This window comes from Acinonyx jubatus, chromosome A2 (assembly GCF_027475565.1).
Source record: "Acinonyx jubatus isolate Ajub_Pintada_27869175 chromosome A2, VMU_Ajub_asm_v1.0, whole genome shotgun sequence".
NCBI lineage: Eukaryota > Metazoa > Chordata > Mammalia > Carnivora > Felidae > Acinonyx > Acinonyx jubatus.
The window spans coordinates 7604317-7618744 of record NC_069383.1 but is presented as its reverse complement, the minus strand read 5'-3'; the positions used below and the strand labels follow the sequence as shown (position 1 = coordinate 7618744).

The following is a 14428-nucleotide window of genomic DNA, read 5'->3' as shown; positions in this document are numbered from 1 at the left end:
TGAGATTATCTCCGTCTCCCAGAATGCTGGTATATTAGCAGTACTTTATTGCTTTATTTTGGACAGATTTAATAAAAGGAAAATGTAATGTATCATAGATTCATGACAAATTAGTATCATTTATATATATCCTATATATGTGGTATGTATAATGAACAAAACTTTGTGGATTTAGTATTTTGAGTTGAGCCTTTTGTGCTTTCCTTTTTCTTTTCCACTCACAAATGCTTTCTTTACGAATCGGCATGATTTGGGTGATTTCTTCTTGGATGCCACCTTGACCTAAAACACCACACGAACCCTGCAGTAATGTCACAGACTCCTAAAAATCGTTACACCTGAACTTTTTGTGTGCTATATTCAAGAACAGAGAAAATAGAAAGAAGTTCAAGTATACTTCGTAGGCTACGATTTTCAGCTTCTATTTTTTATTTACTTTGAAAATTCATACCTTCTACATCCTTAAATACTGTCTGTAGTAACCGTTTGGAAATACAATATGCAGCCGTAAGTTTTAGCAAAGGCCAGTGAATAGCCCTGTCTAGAAACAGTATTTCCTCTGTGTGCTCTTCAGTGAACCTGTTGAATTCATAAAGTTCAAGCATCAGTTGACACAGAGGAACAGTTGGGCACAGTGATCTCTCTCATTGTATTTTCCAGGAGTTCCAGAGGTGGGGATGCTTTGTCGCACAATATAAAGTTTTACCTTTTTTTTCCTAATAATCCTTTCTTCCATTTTAATTATAGAAAGTTGTTTTCCTTTCATGTCCACCAGAGGACGTAAATTAATTTCATCATTGATACATTAAAGTGATGGAGCAAGATGTTTTCCTGGACTCCGTTCCTTGTTCGTCTGAACTTTGTCTGGTGTACATTTGGCCTTGCTTTCTTATCTTGGCATCTTGCTTCCTTTCTTCCTTCAAAGTGACAAGTTATCCAGAGTCAAATTAGACTTGCCTAAGGCTGTCTTGATTTAGAACAATGTTTGGAAAAAAGTTATTTTTAAAGGTGTAGTATATCTTTACTAGAAGTTCATGGCCATGGCGTTGCATTTTCCCTCCTTACTCTTGCTTTAAAGAAGTCTTGGGGCGCCTGTGTGGCTCAGTCAGTTAAGCGTCCGACTTCAGCCTGGTCACGATCTCGCGGTCCGTGAGTTCGAGCCCCGCGTCGGGCTCTGGGCTGATGGCTCAGAACCTGGAGCCTGCTTCCGATTCTGTGTCTCCCTCTCTCTCTGCCCCTCCCCCGTTCATGCTCTGTCTCTCTCTGTCTCAAAAATAAATAAACGTTAAAAAAAAAAATTTAAAAAAAGAAAGAAGTTTAAGACTCGAGGCGGCAGAATTTGCACAGGGAAAATCGTCCCAGGCTTGCCTTTTTCCTGACAAATGAGGCTCTTCCCTTCTAACATCTTCTTGGACATCATAGTTTCTAATTCTGAAATCTTATTTTTATGGAAACATTACATGAGTATGTATTGTTCATGCTTAATTAAAAATAGTTTTCTCTTAGAATGAAATCTTGCCTTTTGCAACAACATGGATGGAGCCAGAGAGTGTAATGCTAAAGCGAGATAAGTCAGAGAAAGACCAATATCGTACAGTCTCACTCGTATGTGGAATTTATGAAACAAAACAAAGGAACCAAGAAAAAGAGACAAACCGAAAAACAGACTGTTAACTCTAGGGAACAGGCTGATGGTTCCCAGAGGGGAGGTGGGCCGGGGCAGGGCTGAAATGGGTGAAGGGGATTGAGAGTCCACTTACAGCGATGAGCACCAGGTCGCGCATAGAATTGTTGGACACGCGAAACTGGTATAACACTGTTAACTGCACTGGAATTCAAAAAAAGTTTTTAATTTTTTAATCTTTATTTTTTGAGAGAGAGAGAGAGAGACAGAACGCAAGCAGGGGAGGGGCAGAGAGAGAGGGAGACACAGAATCTGAAGCAGGTTCCAGGCTCCGAGCTGTCAACACAGAGACCGACGTGGGGCTCGAACTCACAAACCACGAGATGATGACCTGACCCGAAGTCTCGGACACTTAGCTGAGCTACCCAGGCGCCCCCCAAACTTTTTGAATAATAAATAAATGAATTTAAAAAGTAGTTTTCTCTTAAATACTGCTTTTCATGTTGCCTTTTTTGTGTGTGTGGTAGGAACATTACTCAGGGCTTATTGCATAAATTAAATTACACATAATCTTTTCTGAAATACATCTTACATCCACCTAGTCTTATCTGTGGTTAAATTTAGGAAAAATAAGACTGAAAGCATTTATGTCTAAGTGAGTTCCTTACCAGTTTATATTTGAATATTGAATTGTTAAAAATTTGAATTTTACTCTGAATACTACCTCTCTCAATAAACAGCTGAAAATCATTTATGAATTATAACCGTTCCCCTTGGGGGAGCATTTTTATAGTGATTTTCTGGCATAACTTCTGTGGAAAGTTTTAGAAATGCATCAAAGACTCCCAACACACATGAGTGCAAGTAAAATGGGAAATCTGAGCAGTTCCTATATAATGAACCACGTCTATTTAAAGTGTGCAGTTTGGTGCGTTTCCAGCCGTGTGCATCCGTGCAACACAAATCACCACAAGTAAGATACACAACATGCTGAATTTTTATCATCTGTTACTTAATTTATCGAGTATTAGGAAACTATGATAACTGGAATTATCTTCATTTAGATGAAAAATTAAATTTGGGCCAGGGAACAGTGTTAGAGGTTGACTCCACTGACACCCTGTAAGCTGATATGTTTGGTCTCCTAAAATCCAGGTTTTCTTTGTGTCTGAATTATTAAAATGGGAGCTGATAAGCGGCTGTATTTCGAAACCTCTTGAAGTTGCTAACTCGAGCGTCTCTGATGTCATCATGATAGATTTTTACCCAGTTATAATCTAGAAGTGCTGATAGATGAGATTCAGGCTGATTCCTAGGACTTCAGTCTTAGAAAAACGTGGTGAAAGTGTAGACCTCTTACACTTCTCCTTTTTCTTTTCATCCAGCTTGCGTTGGTGACTTGGAGAGATTGTCTGTTCAGGCCATTGAATAAACAGGTACGCACTTGTGTGAGAGTGTGCGTGTCGTCCTGTTAAAACCCCCTTACAGATTTCATTTCTTAGGCGTTGTCTCCTCACAGCTTTAGAATGCCCTAAGAGTATCTGGCACCTTGCATTGTGTAATGTTCTCAGAGTCCAAGAGATGTGTAGTAATATACGTGCTCTAGTCTGTAATCTACAGGTCTTTTCCCTTTATCCTTCCTAAAGGTAACAAATGCTGTTTTAAAACTGATTGAAAAGGAAAGAAACGGTGAAACCATCAACACAAGACTGATAAGTGGAGTTGTACAGTCTTACGGTAAACCATTTCCCTTTCACCTACTCGGAGTTTTCGTGTCAAATGGCAATCCTAACCGTGTTCTGACAGATTCGTTGACAGATATTTTAGCTGTTGTGAAAATACTGTTTGCATGTACAAGGGCCCTCAAAAAACCCTCTTTAAGTGAGTGTGATTCTGTTTGATTTTACCCCTCACAAAACTTGTTTGATCTTTGTTTCTCATGGGACTTTTGAGGAACTCGACATTTGAATTATTTTCTGCTCTCATACTGCTGAATGACTGGATATATAATATGATGGAGTGTCATTAATGGAGTGGGAAGAGGACCAGAGACCTGGGTCAGCCTGAAAAGTTGAGATTGAGCAACTGATGAGCCAATGCAATGTTCGGGAAACTTGAGTGGCCTCGTGTTTCTCTGAAAGTTTACATTTAGTCCTTCTGGGGAGGGAGGTGAAATCAGTGAAGGTGATTAAGAGATAAACCTCTAGTTATAAAAGAAATGTCATGGGGGGTGTAAGGTACAGCATAGGGAATGTAGGCGATAATACAGTAACTTTTTAAGGTGACAGGTGGTGGCCGCACTTCACTGTGGGGATCATTTTGTCATATTCACAAATATCAAATCCCTGTGACGACCTCCTGGAACTGATAGGCTGCTGTACGTCAGCTACACTTCAATTAGAAATAAATGTGTTGGGACACTTGGGTGGCTCTGTCGGTTAAGCATCTAACTTCGGTTCACGTCTTGATCTCGCGGTCTGTGGGTTCGAGCCCCGCGTCGGGCTCTGTGCTGACCGCTCAGAGCCTGGAGCCTGCTTTGGATTCTGTGTCTCCCTCGCTCTCTGCCCCTCCCTCACTCGCTCGCATACGTTCTCTCTCTCCTTCTCTCTCTCTCTCTCTCAAAAATAAACGTTTAGAAAAAAGAAATGTCATGTTTAATAATTTTTTTAAGTGAACTTCACGATAACTTTGAAGCATGCGTGGGCACGGGTCAGAATTACTTCCTTTTATGTCTTGGATTTTATTTCTTTTTTCTTTCATTGAAGCCGTGTACTTCAGTGCACACCGGTGAATAGCAGGCTTACCTTATGTCCTGCCATTTTCCATTTACCTTTTAAACGTAACTTAAGCTGAATGTTACTCGTGGGTATGTTGGGTAAAATGTAACAAAAACTAGGGTAATTGAAATACAGTTCCTATCTGTTTCTAGTGGAGTTGGGGCTGAATGAAGACGACGCCTTTGCCAAGGGCCCTACGCTGACAGTGTATAAAGAGTCCTTTGAATCTCAGTTTTTGGCCGACACGGAGAGATTTTATACCAGGGAGAGCACTGAATTCTTGCAGCAGAACCCAGTGACTGAATATATGAAAAAGGTACGCTTACATACGGCGCATACGGTAGGCTTCAGCTAACACGGTTCTCGCCCCTCCAGTGGGTTATTCTCTTTGACGTGCACAGCTCTTTCCACAGATCATGTCTTGGGCAGTGTTCCCCTGCAGTGTCCGTAGCCCATACAGATGCTTCTCCCCGCGCACCAAGGAGCTTTCATAATAACTTCATCTGACCGTCGCGGCTCCGTGTTCTCTCCAGGGCTCTGAGGATCTAACTGTCAGAGCTGTGTGGCCTCTGTGTTTTGAACTTGCTCTCCTAGCATGGGTAGCTGTAGCTAATGGAAGCCACAGGCTTCAGTCAATGAGAAGCTAAGTTTCGAAGTACCAGCTGTTGCTAGGTTTGCGAACTTTGCTGTTTTCCCTTCTGAACTGTTCCCTAACAGTCTCCGGTACAGCCTTCAAGTTTACAGTAGAGGAGATCGTGCTGAAACCACAGGATCTAAGATTGGTCACAAACTGTACCGGAAGTCTGTTTCAGTACTGAGTGATGTTCCAGCGATATTCTGGTGTAATTTTTTTGGTTCTCTTTCTCGGGAATACAGGTGTCCCGGACTTTTCTCCGTGAGGAGTGACCTAGGTTAGGAATCAGCACACCTGTTCGGTAAAGGGGCAGAGGGCAAATATTTGCGCCCCACGTGGTCTGGCAGCTGTTCAGCTCTGCCTTTGAGGGAAGAGCAGCCATGGCAACATGTAAACAGATGCGTGCGACTGTGTTCCAGTAAAATGTGACTTAGAGGCAGGATTTGGCCCGTAGGCTATAGTTTGCTGACCCCTGACCGAGACGTCCAAGGACATCTCCAGGGAGCCTGGGCCGACCGTGCCTCATCTCTGCTTTGCCCTTTATTCTCTGTTGGCCGGGAGAGGAGGGGACCGCACAGCCACTCAGGGCAGGTGCTGCGATCGAGGTAGCCGGTCAGCCCCCCAGGGCAGCGGTGTGAGCAGTGTGCCTCTGTAGGCACACAGCCCCGCCCAGTGTGTGTGACGTTCTGGGTGCCTTTTCCCCTAGGCCGTCATGGTTGTCAGTGGGCTTGAGACGTGTGCAGTTGAAAGTCCTTGACGAACAGATTTCTGACATCTCAAAACCTGACAAAAACGGAAGTCTTCGGGAATACTGTCCTTGGAACAGTATTAGCTCTTTGTGTCTATCTGTGGGTTAAGTTAGCTTTTTGGTGTGCTGACCCGGGACCTAACCAGCTCATTCTGAGTGTCGGTCGCCTGACAAATGAACTTTCGGAGCAGAATCTGTTTTCAGTCTTAGCATCGCCTGTTATTGCGGGTTTTTCGTTTGGTGGTGTCGTTTTCATGATCACATCTCTTCTCGACTCTCCTGCATCTGGTGATTCTTTTAAAAGTGGGGTCTTTTCTCAGGGTGCACATCGGCAAGAGCGACGCTGGGTTCCCGTCACCTCCATTATCCACCCCCGGGAAGGTGGTGGTGACACGACGGGGTCTGCTCTTCAGGCCAGAGACTTGAGCGCCCCCGCAGTGGGGAAGTCTCATTTTTAGGTCAGGCCTGGAACCGAAGGCAGCTTGAAGAGCAGAGATTGCCAGTGTGAGCCCTGCCTTCGGGGCTGCAGCATGCTTCCTGCGCCCCGGTGCTCTCAGAGGGGGTTCCTTCCCACAGGGGTTATAGCTTGGGCCCGGATCCAGTTGGATCTTACCAAACATGACGTCCCTCACGTTCTGGAAGTCCATAACGTAGAGGATCTACGAGCATAAAATTGGAATTTAGCTGTATGAGCAGTTCTCCCACCTAGAGCCTTGGGCTGCAAATGTCATTTTAAATCCCTGTTCAGTCATTTCCTGGGGAGTTGACCTAACCTTTCTGGTCCTCAGTCCGTCCCTCCCTTCCCTCCCTCCCCTCCCTCCCTTCTGCCCATCCATTTATTTTTGAGAGCAAGAGAATCCAAAGCATATATTCAAGCTCTGGCAGTGCAGAGCCTGATGTGGGGCTTCATCTCATGAACCGTGAGATCATGACCGGAACCGAAATTAAGAGTGGACCCTTAACTGAGCCACCCAGGGGCCCCTGGTCCTCAGTTTCTTCATCTGTAAAGTGAGGGTAATAAGTTTTAGTTTGTTTTTAAGGCTTTATCTTACTATTATTATTATTTTAAAATTTACTCAGTTTTGAGAGACAGAGTGAGTGGCGGAGGGGCAGAGAGAGGGAGACACAATCTGAGGCAGACTCCAGGCTCCATGCTGTCAGCACAGAGCCGGACACGGGCTCATACTCACGGACTGTGAGATCATAACCTGAGCTGAAGTCAGACACTTAACCTACTGAGCCGCCCAGGTGCCCCAGGTCCTCAGTTTCTTCATCTGTAAAATGGGGGTAATAATTTTTTGTTTGTTTTTAAGATTTTATTTTTAACTAATCTCTACAGCCAACATGGAGCTTGAACTCCCAACCCCAAGATCAAGAGTCACATGCTCCACCAACTGAGCCACCCAGGTGTCCCGTAATAATTTTTATTTTGTAGTACATATATATTTGGTGCTTGGCAGATAGTAAGCATGATATAAGCATTCATCATTCAGAACCTCCAGTAGATGCCTGAGAATATGCAAAGCCAGAGGATAAAAAGTGGCACGTTTTATTCAGTAGCTTCAGGGGAAATTATGTTTATATTAAAACAGTCTGTCAGGAAATAATATACAAAACTCCTGAACAATATTGAGATAAAGCATGAACCTTTAAAAAATACTCTGCTTTTAGCCGCTAGTTTGGGCTAGGTGTGCAAATTCCCTAAGGGATCTACATTCCCTTTTCTGTGATTTGAGGGATATTTTAGTGGAAACATTTGAGAATCTTCAGTAGGGATGGCTTTGATGAATTAACGACCCAAAGCCACATTAGGGTTTTTAACACATCCTGCTGTCTCATGTGATTGAGACTCATGTGAGCTACAAAAGATTTGTTGACTGTTCTAGGTTACTGATGTCAGACGTTCAGTATTTCATTGATTTCCTTTTTTGGCCAGGGAGTGGGCCTGCTTTTCCTTTTGTTTTTCCTGCGGAACCCATCCTAGTAGAATTAACAGGGACAGTCTTTAATTGCTTTGTTTTATTTAGTCATTTTGAACTTGGTCCTGGGGGCGCCTGGGTGGCTCAGTCGGTTAAGCATCTGACTCTTGATAGGAGCCCAAGTCATGATCTCACGGTCCTGGGATCGAGCCCTGAGTTGGGCTCAGAACAGAGTGCAGAGCCTGCTTGGGATTCCCTCCCTCCCTCCCTCCGTCTCTCTGTCTCTCTCTCTCTGCCTTTCCCCCACTTGTGCTCTTGTGCTTTCAAAATAAATAAATTTTTTAAAAAATTGAACTTGATCCTGGTGTTCTGGACAGTGATGGTCAAGAGCTTACTTGACCTAGATTCCACAAACGTGATGACCCAACACTGGATACTTTGGTTTCTTTATATTTAAAACAAGCTATTACTGAGGCCCCTCTGTCCTTTAATGTTTTTTAGTCACTCAGGGGCCAGTTTACTCTCTTCTTCCTTCTCCGCCCCTGCGGGAGGGTCCTGTGGCGGAATGCTGCCCCTACCACAGTGCCTGAGTTGGAAAGCCACTGTGACCCCCCCCAGAGAATGAGTCAGCAGTCCCACCAAGGCTGTACCTTTCATCTGGGCAGGGGTAAAAGTTCGTTTTAGGAGAAAGCAGAGTTTGAAACAGAGGAGTTTCTGCTGCCCAAGGTGATTTATGTTCTTCTAGGAAACAGGTATAACTTCAAACAGAAAAAGAAGTGCTTTTTGGTTTGTATGTCCTGTATTTTACTATATTGCTTGCATTCTTGAGGCTTAGTATCAGATCTGAAGCAGTACGCGCTTAACGTAGAACTTCTCAGTTAAAGCACAAACGATCCCGTATGGTTTAAAATAACTTCATAATCAGAGAATATATACACATTAATTGTAGGCTTTTTGGAAAATACAAGGAACATAAACCTGCAAGCTTGGAACACTAAGTATGTATATAAAACCAGATAGGAATAATTCTGTAGGTTTTTTGGTAACTTGTCTCCCCCCCCCCAACTAATTTGTTACATTAACATATTTTATTGTTACTTATTTTACTGGATAATAGTATTCCATCAGCCAAATATGCTATGCTTTCATTACTTCCTACCAGAAACTTGAGGTTTTTTATATGTCTTCTTTTATAAATTGTTCCTTTTCCTTTCATGTTTTTTTTATTTGGATGAACTTAACTAATTTTTCAGGGATCATTCTGTGTCGAGGACCTTGACATTTTGATAAATACTCCAGATAATTTCCAGGTTTATTTTGTTGTTCACATTTGACCATTTGGAATGTCTAATAAGGTTCTGACTTCTGTTGTTTAAATAACCGTTTCATTGTTAGTAATTCTTGACAGCATAAATCCCGCCTGCATTTTTTGTTTCTTGGCTCTTGAGTGTTTATTCTTCCAGTTGAATTTTTATAGATTTCTCCCAAATTATACCAAATCTAAAATCATTTTGGAAAGTAGGGCACTTTTACAATACTAAGTATAGTATTTCTCTTTCTCACCTGATTAATTTGAGATTATCATTGAAATTTCGTCGTTGCTTTGATAATTTAGTGATTCCTCGGTGATGCTTTATACCACACATATTTCTGTTGATACACTGTAAAATATACAGACTTCTATTTATTTTGCTGCTCTGTTAAATTACATCTTTGTTTTCCTCGCTTCCTTGAAGGGAATGGTAAGAAATCGAAATGCATAAATAATCCAGTAGTTACAGAGGTATATACTCAATGGTTGGCAAGAGAAGGCCACGATATTTTTCCTTAAAATTTGTTTAAAAGTCTGATTACTAATAACTCTTTCCATGTGGTCATTTCAGGGAATAGATTCATGTGACTCTTGACTTCAGGTGGCTTTCAGTCAAAAATAGGGGTTTTGAACGTGGTGTCCACGGATAAGAGAGGGTCCATAGGTGTCTCAGAGTGTACAATAGGGATATTGCCCCCAGAAGGTGAAAAGCCACTTACCTGAAGGACGAAAGTTGACGTGAACACATCTGAACTAACAAAGATAATCTTGTGAAGTCATTTGAAAAGGAGCTAGAGGTGGAAATCTGTTGCAGAGAAAATGGAGCACATCAGTGACCACTTAAACATGGTTGGCATTCACCTAACGTCACAGGACCCGTTCCCTTTTCTCTTAATGTATTAGAGCTTGTGAATTTAATTTGCCATTATTCGTGTAGCAATTCTTTAGAAGTGAATCCAGACGGTTCACTCGAATTAATTCCTGCAGGCAGAGGCCCGTCTGCTCGAGGAACAACGAAGAGTCCAGGTCTACCTTCACGAAAGCACACAAGATGAACTAGCAAGGAAGTGCGAGCAAGTGCTCATTGAAAAACACCTGGAGATTTTCCACACAGAATTCCAGAATTTGTTGGATGCTGACAAAAATGAAGGTGAGCCACTCAGACTCCCTCCAGACCTGGGTTTCTCACGATCTGCAGTTTTGAGGTTGGTTGAAACTCTAGAGTCAGAGCTGACAGCATCACCAACAGCCGGTTTTGAAGAGATTAGTGCGCAGTGAGCCTGGTTGTGCACTGATTTCAGAGCTCTGTGGAGTGTTGTGGGGAGGACTTTGGGAGAAGAACATCTTTTCAGTCAGCGTTCTCTGGAGGGTTACTCGTCCCATATACTCTGGCATTGACTGACACTACCCCTGACTTGTCCTTGACTGTTTTTCTTCTGAAAATTCTTCAAGATGAGAAGGCTAGTATTTTGTGAAAGCATTTCTCTTACCCTTCAGGTTTTACTGGGAGATACAAGGAGCTCAATGAAAGATTGATGTTTGGGTTCAGAAGTTTTGTCTTTGGCCTTCATAAATTAACCATATGCCATTCGAAGAATTCGGGGGCCCTTTTGTGACTCGTTTGTATAGTTGGGATAGATACTCAAATACTCTTTAAATTTATTCCTCTTTTAAAATCAGTACATGAGTGCCTGTTATGTATCTAGCATAAATAATACCTCGGTCTTGAGAATTTGAGGAAGTATCTGATGCAGCTTCTGATAAAAAGACTTTTTTTCTATTGTTAGATGTTTCTCATAGTAAAGGGAAAAATAAACTTTCATGAGAGGATGGTTTCGTTGTTACTTTCAGCTAACTACATGTATACAATTCAGTTACAATTAAAACGATGTTGATGATTTCGATCAAAAAACACCATTTTATCTCAAGGCATCTGTGATCACAGTATACGTACATACTTGGCGGAATGGATATGCAAAGTTTGTTTCAGTGCATAAGACGTGGTACCTTCTTCTTTCAGATTTGGGGCGCATGTATAATCTCGTATCTAGAATCCAGGATGGCCTAGGGGAATTGAAAAAACTTCTAGAGACACACATCCATAATCAGGGTCTCGCAGCCATTGAAAAGTGTGGAGAAGCTGCTCTAAATGTAAGTACCGTTCCTGAGAGTAGTCGGGCTTCACCGGTTCCGCACACGAGCTGCAGGTGTGTGTCATACGCTTGCGTTGACCAGTCCAGGTGGTCAGGTTTTCCCCAGAACTCTCGTGAGGAACCTTGGTTTGGTGTTTTAATGTAGAAGGTTGATAGGCCTCTTTGCTTAGGAAGTTCCTCCACAAACTCTTCTCGGGCACTTTTTAGGCATTGAGGTTGTCATTTCTTGATTTTTTTCTCCCCTTTCATTTCTTCTCACGCTTCCATTCCTTGCACTAGAAGAGCAAAGATCTTCCATAGAAGGAACAGGCCCAAGCCTCCTAGACATGTGGCTCTGGCAGCCACAGACCACAGGCTGCACCTGTTGGTGACTTGATCTGAGGGCGACCCTCCAGCGGAAGGTAACAGGGCTGTTTGCCCTGGATAGGCCCTGTAATGTGTAGCATTTCTCATGATCCTCGCCACCACCACCCCAAGGAGGCTCGTGGAATATTCCTGCTAGCTGAGCTATGATTCAGGTGATAATTTTACATAGGGAATACCTCGTATTTCTAAAAGATGGGTAAGTTGTCGTAGGGTTTTGGCCCTGTCGTGAACTTCAATTTTGATAAGTGTTTTGGAGAACTAATGAAGAAGAAAAGCTTCTAGAACATGGTTCCTATATATCTAAATCAGAAAACTCTCTGATTTTATCGTTTGATGTTATTTTTGACAGTACTGTCTTTATACATTTTTTAAAGTCTTCATTTCCCTGTTAACTTTGCAAGGTTCCTTTTAAAGTTTATTTATTTTGAGAGAGAGCATGCATGCGCGTGTGAGCAAGGGAGGGGTGGAGAGAGACAATCCCAGGCAGCCTCCATACTGTCAGCGCAGAGGCAGATGCAGGGCTCGATCCCATGAACCGTGAGATCACGACCTAAGCCGAAACCAAGACTCCGATGCTTAACCAACTGAGCCACCCAGGTGCCCCTGCAAGTTTCCTTGTAATTGTGGGGTTGCTGCCTCCCTTTTGGCACATCCATGAATTATTAAAGGGATAGATGTAAACCCCTTCCTTTAGGTTGATAAAATAATTAATTTTACACTTCCGAGATGGAAGGGAACTGGCTTGATGGTGAGTATTGCGAAGGAGATCTCCAGGTGTCAGTAGAAGCCTTAGTGTGATGTCCCGGTGTCGGGACATATTGTCACCTGGCACGACTGAGTCACATCCCTGACGGTCCTCCTGAGTTCACATCCCAACCCCACTTGTGGGACCTTGCTGCTGACATGGTTTTTCCTGTCTGTCAGTTGGGTTTTTGGTTTTTGGTTTTTGTGTTTTTTTTAATGGAATGGTGATGATGGCTGCCTCAGGGTTTTTGCAAACACATGATCCTTGTGAGGTGCTTATTATATCTGGGAACATAAGTGCTAAGTGCTCCGCAGTGATGACAGTTTTATTTAAGTTCAAAAACTCATTTAAAAATCATCCTTCCATCTTGATGACCTTATTTCCAAACTAAATGTTCCCTTTTAAAGGGCCTGAGACACATACACGCACATACATGTGGCTCAGGAGCGGCCAGCTTGATGAAGGTCGCTTTTCAGCCACAGTGTCTGGTGTTTCCGCCGTGGTTAATTCAAAACTCAGTTGAGCCGTATAAGCAGCGGAGCCAAGTAAATGACTTCCTTTCCTTGAAATGAATTAAGTGGTGGGGAGTCTGTTATTTGGTCAGACGCAGGTTGGGAGAGCGGCTGTGTGAAGCAGAGTTGGCTTTTTTTTTTTTTTAATTTATTTTTTAATCTTTATTTATTTTTGAGAGAGAGAGAGCATGAGCAGGGGAGGGGCAGAGAGAGAGGGAGACCACAGAATCCCAAGCAGGCTCCAGGCCCTGAGCTGTCAGCACAGAGCCCGACGTGGGGCTCGAACCCATGAACCGTGAGATCGTGACCTGAGCCAAAGTCGGAGGCTCAACCGACTGAGCCACCCAGGCACCCCTAGAATTGGCTTTTTGACATGAACCATTGTGAATCACGTCTGTGCTGTGAGAGGCCCGCAGCGGTCCGTGGTACAGATGAACGCAGTTAGATAATTTTCATGGGAATGATGGGGCGTTACTTCTGATATCCACCTTTTCCAAACCAAAGTAAGGTCCTAACTGGGGAAATAATTGCACTATAATTCTAAGTACTGCTGTTCTTTTTGATACGATCCCCTGCCAGTTGACTTGGTCAGTGAATCTTAAATCTGGCATTTACTTTTTCACGGCCAGTTAAAGCAAAAGTGTAGTTTCTAAGTAAAATTGTTTCTTTATGTGTGGAACCTTCATCTGTCAGCAATAAACAGCACAAATAAACCATCCTTACCAGCAGTTATATTTTACTGGAAATTAAACTGTTATAAAAAATGTTTTTAAGTTTATTTGTTTTGGGAGAAAGAGCATGCTTGCCCTCACACAGGCCTGGGAGGAGCAGAGAGAGATAATCACAAGCAGTCTCTGCACTGACAGTGTGGGGCTCAAACCCAACAAACCCTGAGATCGTGACCTGAGCCAGAATCAAGAGTCAGACGCTTAACCGACTTGAGCCGCCCAGGCGCCCCAGAAATTAAACTTTTAAATAGTCCTTTTATTACTTGAACATAAGCCAGTGATTCGCATGAACTTCAAAAAACAAACAAGGTTTTCCTTTGTGGAGAATAATCTATATAGCTTGATAAATTTAGGGCATCTGCTTTAACTTTCAGAAGTCAGACATTTCTTTTTTTAAATACATCATTGATCATAAAATGTGAATAATTATAATTATTTCCATAAGAACTATTTTTATATTGAACTCGTGAAACTGGTTTTCCAAGTTATTCTTGTGAAGAAAATTGTTTCTTGAGGATAGCAGATACATTCTCTGTTTTCTGCAGGAGTTTTTCCTCAATTTCCATTTTATTCTTTTATTTCTTGAGTTTCAGTTGAACTCATGAGGTTGCAGTGCCATCTAAGTGGTGCCTGAGTTTCCTGCAGAAACGTCCCCAGCCTGCCACCCTTAGTCGGCAATGAGGGAAAGCCCGCAAAGCTTGAAGAAGCTCGCACAACAGCATGTGTACCCAGCGCTTAGCCTGGCACATAGGAGGTGCTCAAGTACTCTTGTAAGAAAGAATAAATACCGCTGCTTAAAACACAAATAATTTTAGGGGTGCCCAGGTGGCTCAGTCGGTTGAGCGTCCAACTCTTGGTTCTCTCGCTCTCGCTCTCTTCCTCCTCCGCCCCTCCCCCACCCGTGCCTTTT

The 14428-nt window shown here is 42.8% G+C and overlaps 1 protein-coding gene across 2 annotated transcripts in view; it reads left to right on the top strand.

Annotated features, from left to right (window-relative positions):
* CUL1 (cullin 1) overlaps positions 1-14428 on the top strand; it is a 103937-nt gene that overhangs the window by 65030 nt on the left and 24479 nt on the right. For both annotated transcript variants that reach the window (XM_027075694.2, XM_053217928.1), the window contains exons 5-9: positions 3010-3060; positions 3271-3361; positions 4554-4717; positions 10002-10164; positions 11035-11165. In XM_027075694.2, the coding sequence (XP_026931495.1) occupies positions 3010-3060; positions 3271-3361; positions 4554-4717; positions 10002-10164; positions 11035-11165 (600 nt within the window). The remainder of the gene's footprint in view (positions 1-3009; positions 3061-3270; positions 3362-4553; positions 4718-10001; positions 10165-11034; positions 11166-14428) is intronic.